The 16,069-nt window shown below is 48.5% G+C and overlaps 1 protein-coding gene across 4 annotated transcripts in view; it reads right to left on the reverse strand.

Annotated features, from left to right (window-relative positions):
* Nucleotides 1-16,069, reverse strand: part of LOC126324633 (unconventional myosin-XV) — a 921,967-nt gene that overhangs the window by 534,360 nt on the left and 371,538 nt on the right. The window contains exon 1 of one of the 4 annotated variants that reach the window (XM_049995079.1): nt 2,955-4,106. The exons of 2 other annotated variants lie outside the window; for them this stretch is intronic. In XM_049995079.1, the coding sequence (XP_049851036.1) occupies nt 2,955-3,842 (888 nt within the window). In that variant the 5' untranslated portion in view covers nt 3,843-4,106. Of the gene's footprint in view, nt 1-2,954; nt 4,107-16,069 lie in introns of those variants that run through there. One more of the 4 variants, XM_049995082.1, reaches the window with a different exon arrangement.

A 16,069-nucleotide genomic window follows, 5' to 3' on the forward strand; every position in this document is an offset into this window, starting at 1 on the left:
CACACCGCTGTACCAGCCGTCGTCAGTGTACGAGACTGGAATCGCTGCTTCTCAGTCAAATAGCCTCAGAAGGGCCGAGTGCACCCCGCTTACAGCAGCTCTCGGTAAACCGGAGTCATCCATCCAGGTGCTAGCCATGCCCGACACCACTTAACTTCGGTGATTTGACGGGAACCGATGCTACCAATGCGGCACGGCCGTTGCCGTGTTCTAGCACAGGACAATCAAAACCAGTTTTGTGTTACGTTTTAGTAACGTCATGTTTACGTGAATGGTAAATTGTGATATCTTTTTTAAAAGGTCTCGAAGAGAGAGTGTATTACCGAACAAAAAATATAGTGCGCCGTTTAAAAAAATTTTACAACAGCAGACATTTTTCTATCGAACAAAAGTACACAAAAGGCAGTCACATTGGTTTATGTTTTCCTAGTAGCTACACCTACACAACAATCGCTATATACTATCCCACCTCCTTTTTTTATGAAAAGTAATTTGGGATATTCAAGATAAATGGGACACACTGTATAGTAGAACCCGCCGATTCCTTCGCAGTTGGGATGCAAATTCGCCCCCTTCAGGAGCGTGCTAATTGGCGGATTAATGTAATATAAGTATAAAGTACGGAAAATAGAGTAGCAACCACATTTGTATATTTTTCATGGTAAGCTACTGTTACTAGTCTCTTTTCGTTCATTTTCACATCGCATTTCGGGGGTTTAAACCTCCACATGTGGATATAAGCGACGTAATATGCAATGTATACGTGTAACGACTCCGGAGTAATTTGTGACATTATATAGTAGACAAAAACAAAACACTTTTTCGTTACGGGGCTCACAGTTTTGTGGAGGTCTGTACTGCAAGGATGCAAAAAGGCCGGCAGAGCTGTGTGCTGACCACATACCACTCCATGCCTCACTCATCCTCATGGTGTCATAAGGCAGGGGATGACATGATGTCCGGTAGACATCCTTTGAGACGCACGAAGAGCTCGTTTTTATGTGTACTTTGCAGTGACTAGATTGTAGATGCCATGTTTGTTCCCTCAGTGTTTAAGTAGTGTGATGGATTATCTGATATAACACGAGAGCGAAAGGCAGCTTTGAGCGCTAGAAGTATTTTTATTTTATTTACACTACTGGCCATTAAAATTGCAACACCACGAAGATGACGTGCTACAGACGCGAAATTTAACCGACAGGAACAATATACTGTAATATGCAAACGATTAGCTTTTCAGAGCATTCACACAAGATTGGCGCCGGTGGTGACACCTACAACGTGCTGCCATGACGAAAGTTTCCAACCGATTTCTCGTACACAAACAGCAGTTGACTGGCGTTGCCTGGTGAAACGTTGTTGTTATGTCTCGTTTAAGGAGGAGAAATGCGTACCGACTTTGATAACGGTCGGATTGTAGCCTAACGCGAATGCGGTTAATCGTATGGCGACATTACTGCTCGCATTGGTCGAGACCCAATGACTGTAAGCAGAATAGGGAATCTGTGGGTTCAGGAGGGTAATACGGAACGCCGTGCTGGATTCCAACGGCCTCGTATCACCAGCAGTCGAGATGACAGGCATCTTATCCGCATAGCTGTAACGGATCGTGCAGCCACGTCTCGATCCCTGAGTCAACAGATGGGGACGTTTGCAAGACAACAACCATCTGCACGAAGAGTTCGAGGACGTTTGCAGCAGCATCGACTATCAGCTCTGAGACCGTAGTTGCGGTTACCCTTGACGCTGCATCACAGACAGGAGCGCCTGCGATGGTGTACTCAACGACGAACCTGGGTGCACGAATGGCAAAACGTCATTTCTTCGGATGAATGCAGGTTCTGTTTACAGCATCATGATGGTCATATCCGTGTTTGGCGACAGCACTGTAAACGCACATTGGAAGCATGTATTCGTGGTCGCCATACTGCCGTATGACCCGGCGTGATGGTATGGGGAGCCATTGGTTACACGACTCTGTCACCTCTTGTTCGCTTTGACGGCACTTTGAACATTGGAAGTTACATTTCAGATGTGTTACGACCCGTGGCTCTACCCTTCATTCGATTAATGCGAAACCCTACATTTCAGCAGGATAATGCACGACCGCATGTTGCAGGTCCTGTACGGATCTTTCTGGGTACAGAAAATGTTCGACTGCTGCCCTGGCCAGCACATTCTCCAGATCTGTCGCCAATTGGAATCATCTGGTCAATGGTGGCAGAACAACTGTCTCGTCACAATACACCATTCACTGCTCTTGATGAACTGTGGTATCGTGTTGAAGCTGCATGGGCAGCTGTACCTGTACACGCCATCCAAGCTCTGTTTGTCTCATTGCCCAGGCGTATCAAGGCCGTAATTACGGCCAGAGGTGGTTGTTCTCGGTACCGATTTCTCAGGATCTATGCACCCAAATTGCTTGAAAATGTAATCACATGTCAGTTCTAGTATAATATTTTTGTTCAATGAGTACCCGTTTATCACCTGCATTTCTTCTTGGTGTAGCAATTTTAAGGGCTAGTAGTGTATTTTACCTTTAGATTTTTATCTTCGTTCATCCTTTCAGTCAAAGACTTTCACGAAAGTATGAGCCACGTACTGAAACAGTGTAATGTTTTTTCTCTACTAGACGGCGCCATAAGTTATTGCACGGTTATAACACAAAACATACGTGGCATATTAATCCACGTAAATGCATCTTGAGATGGAAGTTTAAGCTTCCATAACGCTTTGTGGATAAAAATAAATATGGAATGATAACATTAGTAGAACTGTTGTTTCGTTCGATAGTTATATAAAAGAAAATACACACTGTAGATTCAAGAGGAGGAGGTAGGTTTCGACCATAGGCAGCCACCAGTCGCTGGCGTTTCAAAAACCGTAAACATTACGGCAGGGCAAAGTGTATGCATCGGGTCGGTGACAACCGATAGTGGACGCAGTGGGCCTACCTTCCGCCAGGGGCAGCCGCCGATGGCAGTGGCGACGAGCGCCGGCAGGGACGTGCAGCGCACCACGGGCGGCGCCTCGGCCGTCAGCACGTGGAGCACGCTGTGCCACTGCGGTCGCCGGCGCTCGGCTGCAGCGGCCGCGGGTCGGGCGCCGTGCTCGCAGTCGTCCGCGTCCGAGGAGGGGCTGGCGGCGGTCCTCTCGAGGGCGCCCAGCGACACGGAGCGCCGCGGCGGCGACTCCAGGCGGCGGCCCTCCTCCGGGGAAGACCCGGACAGCGACGTGCTGCTGCTCCAGCGCCGCTCCGCGGGACCCACCTCCGACAGCTTCTTCTTCCTCAACTTCAGGCACGAGGACGACGCTGCGGCGGCGACGGCCGTGGGGAGCGGCAGCGACTTGTATCGCTTCTTGCGCTCCTGGAAGCGCGCCCTCTTCTGGCGCAGATCCGTCTCCGACTTGCTGGCCGACAGCGGGGAGGGATACCCGTCGCCGTGCCGTTCGTGCGCGCTGCCGCCGCTTTTGCTTCCGTACTGGATCGACTCGCAGCTTCGAGCGATCCATCTCCGCTGCTCCATTTCTTCCGGCGACGTCGATCCGCCCCGGAGAGGTACGGCGTAGGTGCGGCCTAACCGCGAGTGTGCAAAAGCAATCTGCGATTCGATGGCAGCTAAAGGCAATGTCGTACACTGTGGCCGCTGCCGTTGCCGCACAGAAATTGGGGAGTCGACAGACTGGTCAGTTCCCACAGGCGACGGGGAAGCAGTTTCTACAGCGACGCAGATCACCTTCTGATGCAGTTTACTCTTCGGTATCCACTGCCGCCGATCAGTCTCTTCGGATGAAGAGGATCCTCCTCGGACGGGTACAGCGTACGTTCGCCCGACCGTCATTTCTACGGAACCGTCGTGCAGTCCGGTTGCATTCAGAAGATGTTGAAGACACTTGGCCGATTGTGCTTCGTGCTCAGGGCCCAGAGCCTCGGATGACTGTAGCCTTCTTTTCGGCGCGTTCAAATGTCGAGAGGTAGGGCCATTCCTTTTTTTGGAGGTAGGCTTCGACGGTGCATCGGTACGGAAGGATTCAGTGTTGGTGTTGCCAGGGACGGGACGATTACAGATCTCGGCTACTGCGCACCGCCTGGGTACAGCGTAGTGACTACAGTCGGCATCTGCAGAGCGGACGGCGACGAGGCTGGGAGTGGAGTGGTCGCCGGGGTCCGGCGAGTGGCAGTCGCTCCTGCGCGGCACGGCGTAACAGCCGCGGCCTCTCCGGGCAGCCGCCGCGAGGCGCCGCGCGGTTGCGCCCAGCGCCGAGGGCTCGCCCTGCTGGGGCGGCGTGGGCGACCGCGGCGGCAGCGTCTTGGGGCGGCGCGCGTAGCGCCCGGCCGGCCGCGGCTGCGCCCGCGACGGCGTGCCGGAGCGACTGGCGTCGTCCGAGCTGGCGTACGCCGGCAGAGGCAGCGTGCGGTAGCGCCGCTGCACTGCCTTCTCTTCCCGCGAGTGCGGACTGCGAGCGTTCCTCGACGTCTCGGTGTGAGAATCCCAGTCGTCACACGAGAGTCTCGTCGCCCGTAGCATCTCCTCGTGTACGGAGGCGAGCGCCTGGCGATGCTGCAACCCGTACATCACTTCCTGGCTGCCGGCTGCAGAACTGCGCGTCTCCGCCGTCTGTCGTCGATTGAATGCCCGTGACTCAGTTGACAGTTCTTGTAGCTCGCTTTCGTACACATGTCCATTCCGACCGTGGTAATTCAAATCGCACGCACCGTTCGTGGCTATATTGCACTGTTTGTCGGTACCGTTATTGGAGTCACGTCTGTGCGTGGTACAGTGTTGTGTGACAGTCTTCTCCCGTGCGTTATCTCGTCTGTGATAGAGCACGCTCCGTGATCTAGTTTCTGGAGCAGGTCCCACAGGCGCGGCCTGCGGCTCTGCTGCACTGTATTCCCTTGCGGCCAGCGACCTCACTCTGCCGTAGCCTGCGCCGGGTGGGGGAGGAGACGGCCCCTTGGGCAGTGGCAGCGTCCGCGAGCGAGGCTTCCTGGCGGCTGGGGGCCGGCGCTGGTCCGGCAGCGGCAGCGTGTGCAGGCGGCGCCTCCCCTCGGCAGGCGGGGGCGGCGGTGCGGGGGCGTCGGCCCGCGACACGCAGTAGGAGCCGGAAGCCCTGGCGGCGGCGCCGAGGCCCAGGCGCCAGGGGAAGGGCCGCAGCGCGCCCTCCAGCCGGCGCCACCCCCGCGCCAGCCGCCCTCCCGCCCCCACCTCCACGGCCGGCTCGCCGGACAAGGGCGGCGGCGACCACGCGCGCTGCGTGCGGGCGCCCACCATTGCGTTCCTGGAGGCGCGTGACTTGGCACCGGCTGCGCTTCCGGGTCGCGTCGCCTCGCCGTCGCTTGTGGGTCACCGCCGGCACTGGGCGCAGTCCTCGAACTAACGTGCTCAGGTTCCTGCTCTCGTATGTCACGGTCCACTCGCGCCACAATTACGAACCTTCCATGACGACGCCGCACTGCGCTTCCGCCACTTCACGTATCGCTATAACCACACAAGTATGCTTGCTGACTTGTTCGACAGCACCTCAGCAAAGCAACTCACCGTGCCGTGGAATAAACCACGTTATTCACCTTGACTAGCTTGCAACGACTGGTCTATTACATCTTGCGAATTAGCAGAAGCCGTGTACTGTTCCTCAACGGGAGCTTTCACTGCAGAAATGAGACGTCGGTCTGTTTAACCGATCTTCAGCAATGTTTAGAATAAAATCACTATGAAGAGACTCACTTTTACAGAGTTCGATTCACGATGAGTGGTACACTGTCAATCGAAGAGAGACTGGGATTTTGCACATGTTGCCGCTAAAGTCAAACTCGCAGCATATAAAATAAAAGCACCAATTCGTTGAAGTAATTTATTGCTTCACAATGCCCAAACACTCTGCAGTAATCAATTCACGGATTCGTTTTCGGCATATTTACGCAGATCACAGTGTTAAATGCACAACTAATCATTATTCGTGAGGCTCAGACATTGAACTCTACACCTTTTAACTAGCGCTAACAAGCTCGCTAGCTTTTAAAATATATTTTAACAGCGAAAATCGTAACTAATGTATTAATTCACAACTTCCCGACATGGCAGACAGTTTTGTTGGCTAAATGGCTGATTCAACTTCTACAACCTTTGAACGAAATCGTTTTGGAGATAAGCACTCAAAAATGTTAGGCGTACACCGAATTGTATGCGGTCCACAAGAGGCGCCCTAAGACACCACTCACTTTGATAGGCAACGCGCAGACGTGTTTCTGACAGGCGCCCAATGACAGTAAATCCTTGCCTAACAACAGTAGAGTTCGCACGCTATTGTCGTAAATTCATAAAAGTATTCTAACGAAAGTCACTAATACTCTCATATGTAAAACATACCAAATACTAAATGTGCTGTTGGTAGCATGAAATCTGCTGCGTCTGTGGGGTGTTTATGATAATATAACAAGAAATATGTAACCACTAAAGATTGACTTCTTTAGGTGAACAGACATTGTCGTTTCTTTCTACTGTTCTGAAATAATAGGTATCAAGTTTTTACTCCACTGCAACGGAACGTCGGTCAGCTAACTGCCCAAGTGGTACGTCAATGCAAGTAGTTCACTGTAGGACTATATGTTTTCTTCTTGTCTGCGGAAACCCCAAGTTTCCAGAATTTAGCACAGCAATGTACTTCGCCGACAGTACGATGGGTTCAGTAACCGAGCACTAAACCAGTCCTGTTCCTTGCGACGCACACACACGTGACGACACGACGAACCACGCAGCGGGCGCGTTAGCCCTGCGGCGCACCTCGCAGCACTGCAAGCGGTGCTCGGCAGCCGGCGTTATCCGCGGATCTCTCTGTTTCACGGCTCCTTGAAGCGCGGTACCGCTGCGAAACCACGCTTGCGGCCAGAGCGGCCACTCGTTACAGGATCCGAGAAACGCCTAATCACGTCCCGGCTGACACCTGGCCGAGCTCGCCAATTGCAGAGGATCGGTTGGAAATGTTGGTCCACTAGCAACACAGTTTGGTATATAGTGCATTGTCTGCGTTCTTCGAAGTCACAAAAGTATCGTAGATATCCAGCTATCAAACCAAATACTGCATCGTCAACTTGCCTCCACGGTGCATCAATGGCGCCCAGGAGTCTGTCAGTTGTGTAGTAGTTGAGACGAGTCGAGATAAACGCCTCGATAGGAGAGAGAGTGACCTGCTATCCTGCCATAGACAGACTGGACACTGCGCGGAGTTGCCGATTACGTCTTCGGTAGCAGCGACTGCCGAACTCAACGACCGCGGGATTCACTCGATGCTGCCTCGTCGTAGACTCCCCGAGAACTGGCCCGAACCGACGTCTACCGTGCACCTGGCTTCACAAACGGTCACAGGATGTGGGAGCGCCGACCGAGAGACCCAGTTGGCAAGGAGACGTCGCGGTCCTGTCCCGTCTGCATTCTCCGCACCTAAAGTGCTGTCCCGATTCGTCTGCCGTGCAGGTACGATGGAATTCTGACCACTCCGGTTGAACAGGCGCGGAACCAAGTGAACTGCGAAATATACTTTACAGGATCATTTCGCTGCTGCGTGTTTCTGACCCAGTGCTGTACAGAAAAATTTCCTTGAGTATTACGAAGAATGAGAGCGCGAAAAAAAGTTGGTTGGTGTGCGTATACACATGCAATCCTGTAACCGCTGCTTTTGTGACAAGTTGCATCGATTTGTCAGAGATCGTTTGATTAATGACAACAGCGCCAGTTCATAGCGTTGAAGGAAGCTCCATATGTTGTATTGTGTTATCTTTCCTCGTATCTTAGATTCATCTACAAATTTCCTAGAAGCTCTTCTTTATGATACTTTGTGAAGTAAATCGCGATTCGGCTAATTCCTTCATTAGCTTCCTTGTCATATAACAACGTCTCTTTAACTTGCCTAGGCAGCCCATCTTATACAAAAATTCTGATTAAATAACGTAGAGCTCTCAATATTTGTTTACCAGGAATGTAGTACTACAGTTTGTGGTTCACAATTCAGCGCTAGACACAAACGTAAGTTACCTTTATTTGCTAAATGATGTCTGCAATGGACGAGTCACAAGCTTTCAGTGAAAGCGACGTAGCTATGAGCGCATTAGTTGTTAGTGTCATCGTTTCTTTTCGAAACGGCAAAACTTCTCGAAATCCAGTTATAATGGAATTCCTGTCTTAGAAAAAGCTATCAAGAATGTCGCCCAGTTGTAAAGGAGGGTGTCAGATTGGGACACTCGGTTTATAGAAAACAACGACTCTATACTCTGTGAAGACGTATTTGTACTTCTCCCTGTGTGATGGGTCTGTCACATGAAGAGGCACCGCTGTTTTTTCTAAGTGATCTGCCACATTTATTTAATTACATAGTCACAAGTGCTTCTGTGTCCTATGTGTTTGCATATGCACTGGCGCCGCTGTTCACTGCGGAAGGTAGCTGATGGCAAACAGTTTCTTAACAGACAAGCAACTCATGGAATGGAGACCATCCGTTCTGGAAACACTGTACACGAGTGTTGCGTAAGTATGGAAGCCCATTACCGCAACGCTGAGTGGCTGCTTCTACACCCGTCGACAACATACTGATCTGTTGAGTTCGGCCATTGATTAGGAACTACAGGCTGTTATCTTCAAATTTAGGCGTGGTAGCGTCCTATTACTACACTACTGAGATATCACCATCAAGCTCCGATATCAGCCCAAGAGGATAGATAACGAACGTAAAACTAGTCGCTATTTGTCGTCACCCTTGTAGAAACTACACGCACTAATAATCAACAATAGTGAAGCTGCTGCCCCAGCCAATATTCAATCAGCATGACATAACCTCTTAAGCTGGATACGTGGAGCTTGACTCTAAATCGTTTCCCCCCTTAATCGTTCTCTGAACGCTTGAAAACTGGCAGCTATCGGCCCTGTGCCTTCAGAGACAGGACACTGGCTGGTGAGGAAGCCTCCAGCAGCCTCTCGCAGACTAGTTACTGGGCTACAGGTGGATATCCAGCGCGGCGCAGCGCGCACACAGCGGTACTAATGAAGACGCGTCCCACGAGGCCGGCGCCGTAATTTGCGCCAAACGAGCGCCGCCTCCTTCTCCTCCCCCCTCCCTCGCTTGTTTCCCCTCCCACCGTGAGTCTGCAACGGTACTGCCTCTTCCGCAGCGGACGCAGCCTCTTCAGAGCGACAAGTGTCGTCCCAGACCTTCCGCTTACGCACGCTGCAACGTAGTTCGCAGTCTATTCTGTACTACTGAGACCACACGCAGGCTGGTGCAGTGGCTGTCAGACTGCTAAAAGCATAACAGTTAGCTTGCGTTTCATTATCACTGCTTATAATTACACAGTCAACAGTTTATTTCGTGTCACGAGACAGAGCGGACTGGATTTCAGACTCCCCCGCGACAAAAAAATTCTAGGCTCTCACTGGTAATCGGAGCCGGGACTTCCACGTCAGCAGCTAGCGACCGTAAGCGCTAGATCATAGGAGCGATGAAGCCACTGGATACTTCCGTATACAGTGTTATTCACTACATGTTCAACCCAGAACGATTTTACAACCGTCCTTTCGACCTACGATAGATGTTACGATACAGATCACACAAGGAAGACGAAAATGGATTCATTACAATACTGGAAATATTTTCGAAACAGTCGTGTAGTTAAGAATGGGGAGCTTATAAAACGTACAAGTGTATTTCCGCATGTTTAAAGATATTAATCTGAAACATGTGCATCAAAAATTACAATTACAGACAGTGAAATAACAATATCTGAAGGTTTTCACCAATAGTGCACAGCCGCATTTAAGATCAATAGCAACATCACAGGGAAAATATCATTGAATAAAGTGTTAGAACACCGTACGGAAAATTATATATGAAAAAGAGCCATAAAAGAAGTATTCATATGAAAAAGATCTGATGCCTTAAGCATCAGAATCACACGTACTCTCGACGGAGAAGTGGCAGATTTCTTTAAAGACCTGCGAACACAAGACGTTCAGCAATCTCTGCTAACAACTCCCTTCTGCGACACAGAAGCAATAAAGGGTCACAGACTGACTTTCTTACCATGTCTGATATAGAATTTTGTACAGATCTGCCGCTGGCGTTATAATGCATCACATTCCTCTTTTCCGTACTCTTACACGCATACAGAATAGCAATCAGTTAGTCAAACAAACGGATCTCATCTCAGAGCATACAGTACCCCAGGAAAAATCATGTTTTCATTTTAATTGTAAACAATCACATTTGATAGGTCAGTAACGTACAGAGCAACGACGTTTTTCGCGACCCATGACCTATGCTCGCGGAAATTATGAGAAATTAAGTATTGTCCATTACGACGGTGATTTACGTGTAGAGCTGGAGAGAAATGAGCGTAGAAGAGACTTGTTTTCAAAGTCTAGAGCTGTCTGGAGGAGCTCCTCTCGCTGGTTCAGAGAAATATCGCCGCGATGCCCTCAATGAGCCCCACTATTTACCATGGATGAAACAACTTAAATTCTACACCGATAAACAAGTTTCAGAGCGAATCCAAAAAAGTTGTGGTGTCTAATTTCGTTCTTTGGATCAATGGTGATGACAGCAACGTTGCTGGCTGGGTTTATAGCATCATTGGTCACCGTATTTCCTAAAACGTAATACCTGCCAAACGATGTAACACGATAGCGTCTGTCTTGAAGAAGAACTACGTTGGAACTTTGTCTTGAATCGAAAAGCTGCAGAACGTCGTCACTACGAGCACAGTTTATTTCTTCCATTGGAACAGGAAGTAAATGTTATCGCAGGATTCCCTGTCATATGACACGAGATTCGGCAATATACTCTGTTACCACTCGCCACAAAGTGATAACGTATTCTGCTCGTCAACTTGCAATTTTACTTAGGTACTGTGCATGTTATTATCAGAGAACATCTTCACAAAGAGGCAGAGACGACGTCGAGTTTGTATACAACACAATGTCACACGTTTTGAGACAGGTGGTATGAGACAAGATAACGCTAGCTTTCCGATCACTAGGGTTAGGATTAGAAGAGAGCGTTGAGCCTGCAACGGAAACTAGTGCGTCGACAGGACGGCTTCGCTGTCACACCGGCGCTATTGTTGCGCGCACACGAGCAGGTGGGTAGAGCGCCGGCGAGAGACTGGCGCATGCGCACACTCGCCTGCGGCGGGCGCTCGGTCGGCGTGACGGACACGCGGCTGGCGCCCCGCTTCCGCTGCCTGCGGCCCTCCCACGCCGTCCAGGGGCGCCCATTGTCGTCTTACGTAGTGTTCACACAGCGTCACCTAACTGTGCGACCTCGCAGTATGCTGTCCTCAATGGACCAACTCACACACACCCCATACGCCGGGACGCCTCTGCAAGAAGCGCGCTCCTCATCGCTCGCCTTGACGACCTGTTGTTTTTATAGTCATTAGTCCGAAATCTAGTTTCATGCACATCTCCACGCTAGTATATCCTTCGCAAGTCTCAGAATATTCACGGCAAATACATACTACAGCACTGGCCATTAAAATTGCTACAGCAACAAGAAATGCAGATGATAAACGGGTATTCATTGAACAAATATATTATACTAGAACTGACATGTGGTTACATTTTCACGCAATTAGGGTGCATAGATCCTGAGAAATTGGTACCCAGAACAACCACCTCTGGCCGTAATTACGGCCTTGATACGCCTGGGCAATGAGACAAACAGAGCTTGGATGGCGTGTACAGGTACAGCTGCCTATGCAGCTTCAACACGATACCATAGTTTGTCAAGAGTAGTGACTGGTGTATTGTGACGAGACAGTTGCTCGGCCACCATTGACCAGACGTTTTCAATTGGTGAGAGATCTGGAGAATGTGCTGCCCAGGGCAGCAGTCCAACATTTTCTGTATTCAGAAAGGCCCGTACAGGACCTGCAACATGCGGTCGTGCATTATCCTGCTGAAATGTAGGATTTCGCAGGGATCGAATGAAGGGTAGAGCCACGGGTCGTAACACATCTGAAATGTAACGTCCACTGTTCAAAGTGTCGTCAATGCGAACAAGAGGTGACCGAGACATGTAACCAAAGGCACCCCATACCATCACGTCGGGTGATACGCCAGTATGGCGACGACGAATGCACGCTTCCAATGTGCGCTCACCACAATGTCCCCAAACACGGATGCAACCATTATGATGCTCTAAACAGAAACTGGATGCATCGAAAAAATGACGTTTTGCCACTCGTGCACCCAGGTTCGTCGTTGAGTACACCATCGCAGGAGCTCCTGTCTGCGATGCAGCGTTCAAATGGTTCAAATGGCTCTGAGTATTATGGGACTTAACATCTATGGTCATCAGTCCCCTAGAAATTAGAACTGCTTAAAGCTAACTAACCTAAGGACATCACATACATCCATGCCCGAGGCAGGATTCGAACCTGCGACCGTAGCGGTCACGCGGTTCCAGTCTGAAGCGCCTAGAACCGCACGGCCACATCGGCCGGCCGATGCAGCGTCAAGGGTAACCGCAGGCGTGGTCTCCATCACAGACGCTCGTGTCTGTGGTGCAGCGTCAAGGGTAACCGCAACCATGGTCTCCGAGCTGATAGTCCATGCTGCTGTAAACGTCGTCGAACTGTTCGTGCAGATGGTTGTTGTCTTGAAAAGGTCCCCATCTGTTGACTCAGGGATCGAGACGTGGCTGCACGATCCGTTACAGCCATGCGGATATGGTGCATGTCATCTCGACTGCTAGTGATACGAGACCGTTGGGATCCAGCACGGCGTTCCGTATTATCCTCCTGAAACCACCGATTCTGTATTCTGCTAACAGTCATTGGATCTCGACCAACGCGAGCAGCAATGTCGAGATACGATAATACGCAATCGCGATAGGCTACAATCTGACCTTTATCAAAGTCGGAAACGTGATGGTACGCATTTCTCCTCCTTAAGCTGGGTTTACACTAGCAAGTCGCTTGCAGAAGTTATTGCCGCACGTTATTGCTGCGCAAGAATTAAGCAAGATTCTTCCGCAAGTTCTTTGGCAAGAAACTTGCGTCAACAACTTGCTGATACTGTTTCATATGCTTTCAGTACCACTACGAGTGTCAGCCGAAGTGTAAAATGACAAGTAGGCTTGAGATATGCTGCAGCTCTTGTAATTGTAATGCAAAACGAGAAAAAGAGAAGTATTTGGGTTAGAGAGTAGATAATGAGAAGATCGCAAAATGGTGCCTAAAATAATCTTTTGCAAGATCTTAGTATCGAGAGCATGGATATTTTTGAAAACTTTTGCAGAATGTCCTCAAATGATCTGGAGAATTTGTTGATGTTAATAGCGCCCTTCATATCAAAACGAGACACAAACTTCTATACTGCTATTCCAGCAAAGGAACGTTTGTTAGTCACTCTATGATGTATAGCTACCGGTGAGCTACGAATAAAATAGGCATTTCATTTATTTATGTGAAACATACAACCAAATAAAGTTTGAATTTTGAAATCTTTTCTTTGTAGGAGACTCTTGCAAGTCCCTAATGTACTTGTTTCATATTCCCGTCAGCACGATTTCTCTGATCGTACCCGATGTATGCACAGCCATTGTTAACGTCTTCAAAAGGGAAGATTATTTGAAGGTATGTGAAAACACAACAATGAAATTAAATTTTTATCGAAAAAAACTGCGTTTTACAGAATGATATGCTTATAATTTTTTTTTTCTAATGCTCATAAAATTGAAAGTGACAAGCTAATTAAATACATGTAATAATGACACATCGTCTTTTTCTAGACTCCTAAAACAAGAAGCGAGTGGATGCAGGTGGCAAAGAGGTTGTGTCTTCAAGAAATGCAACTTTCTATGTACTTCTTTTACAGACGTGTCGAATATTGACGAGATTTCATTTAATGCACACATCTTCTTCACTCTATCCTTAAAGTGTCGGTTATGCACGTTCCATATTTCGGGGTAGCTCTCCACGGCTTCAATAAAATGTTCTGTATCCTGTTTCATGCATTCCCATTTCTCCTCCATTTCTGAAATTTGTTTGCATATAATACGCAATATGGTTGCATAAAATTAAGTCACCACATTAAGTAAAATGTTAAATACGAGTGTTATGCAGACGACATACTTACTACAACGTGCTTCCTACTTGCAGGAAATAGAAATAAACCCTAAAAGTTGCAAGTTACTTGCAGATACTTCTTGCGTGGTGTTCACACTGGAAGTGGAAAACGTGCAGCAAGTCACTTCCGCAATAAATTGCTACGGTCGCAAGTCGACTTGGCGATATGTTTACACTCGCAAATCGCGCGGCAAGTTCCTCCGCGCAAGTAAATTCCTGCAATAACTTGCTAGTGTAAACGGAGCATTACACGAAGCATCACAACAACGTTTCACCAGGCAACGCCGGTCAACTGCTGTTTGTGTATGAGAAATCGGTTGGAAACTTTCCTCACGTCAGCACGTTGTAGGTGTCGCTACCGACGCCAGCCTTGTCTGAATGCTCTGAAAAGCTAATCATTTGCATATCACAGCATCTTCTCCCCGTCGGTTAAATTTCGCGTCTGTAGCACGTCATCTTCGTGGTGTAGCAATTCTAATGGCCAGTAGTGTACATACATTCAAACACCTTAACGCTATTCAAGCTTTAGCCGTCCCTTGCACCGTGTATCTGTCACACTTCCATCCAAAAATTTAAAAAAAATTGAAAATAAAAAATGTGTTCTTCTAACTATACTTTCTTCCAGTCAAGACGTACCATAAATTTTGTCGTCAATTCGATTCAGTACCATTTCATTCTGGATTTATAGCTGGCGCACGCGATCGGTTCTGACTGCGCTACTTAAAATCCATTTTCTTCAGACTGGAGAAATATAGAGACCTCTTCCCAAATCTAAAGAAAAACTCAATACGTTAGCTACATTTAATAACCAGGAATGTTTAGAGTAATATGCATCAAACGCAAAATCGTAACGACCCCTATTTTTCTGTGCAAAAGTTTCGAAGCTGACTTAAAAGCTACATCACGTGCTTATTTTACGTGTACTAGAACGATAAATTTGTACCTCTGTTTCTCGGAAACAGATAAAGTTATGAACAAAATTTTCAAGGTTGTTGAAGCTCGTGATCTTAGGAATAGGTCGTAAAAATTTCAGTCATTTCCTATGCACAGCCGTCTTGGAATCCTCAGCTCGGTTTTGGTAGCCGAGATCCACGTTTGTGAGGTGTTTCTCGATAAAAAAGTTTCAAATGGGTGTGAATTCTTATTGGACTTAACTGCTAAGGTCATCAGTCCCTAAGCTTACACACTACTTAACCTAAATTATCCTAAGGACAAACACACACACACACCCATGCCCGAGGGAGGACTCGAGCCTCTGACGGGACCAGCCGCACAGTCCATGATTGCAGCGCCCCAGACCGCTCGGCTAATCCCGCGTGGCTTTCTCGATAAAAGATAAAGATTTTTGACAACGGGACTTCTTGATAAATGCCTAGAGAATGTACCTTTAAAATTTGAGCAATGTGCTGCTGTTAGTTATTTGCCTATCCGCTGTTGACGGAGAAAAATGGTGAGAACGTTTTATTTATTTACTTATTTTTTTCCCTTCATGAAGCAACCATGACCTAAATGGTATTTCCATAAGGCCAATAAGGCGAACTATAGACTACATACAGGTTGCTACAAAAGGTTCGGCCAAACGTTCAGGAAACATTCCTCACACACAAAGAATCCTCCGTTAGAGAGGATACATGCATCCACCCTCCGTCGCATGGAATCCCTGATGCGCTGATGCAGCCCTGGAGAATGCCGTATTGTATCACAGCCGTCCACAATACGAGCACGAAGAGTCTCTACATTTGGTAGGTACCGAGGTTGCGTAGACAAGAGCTTTCAAATGCCCCCATAAATGAAAGTCAAGAGGGTTGAGGTCAGGAGAGCGCGGAGGCCATGCAATTGGTCCGCCTCTACCAATCCATCGGTCACCGAGTCTGTTGTTGAGAAGCGTAAGAACACTTCGACTGAAATGTGCAGAAGCTCCATCGTGCATGAACCACATGTTGTGTCGTA

Source organism: Schistocerca gregaria, chromosome 2, assembly GCF_023897955.1.
Source record: "Schistocerca gregaria isolate iqSchGreg1 chromosome 2, iqSchGreg1.2, whole genome shotgun sequence".
In the NCBI taxonomy this organism is placed as follows: Eukaryota; Metazoa; Arthropoda; class Insecta; order Orthoptera; family Acrididae; genus Schistocerca; species Schistocerca gregaria.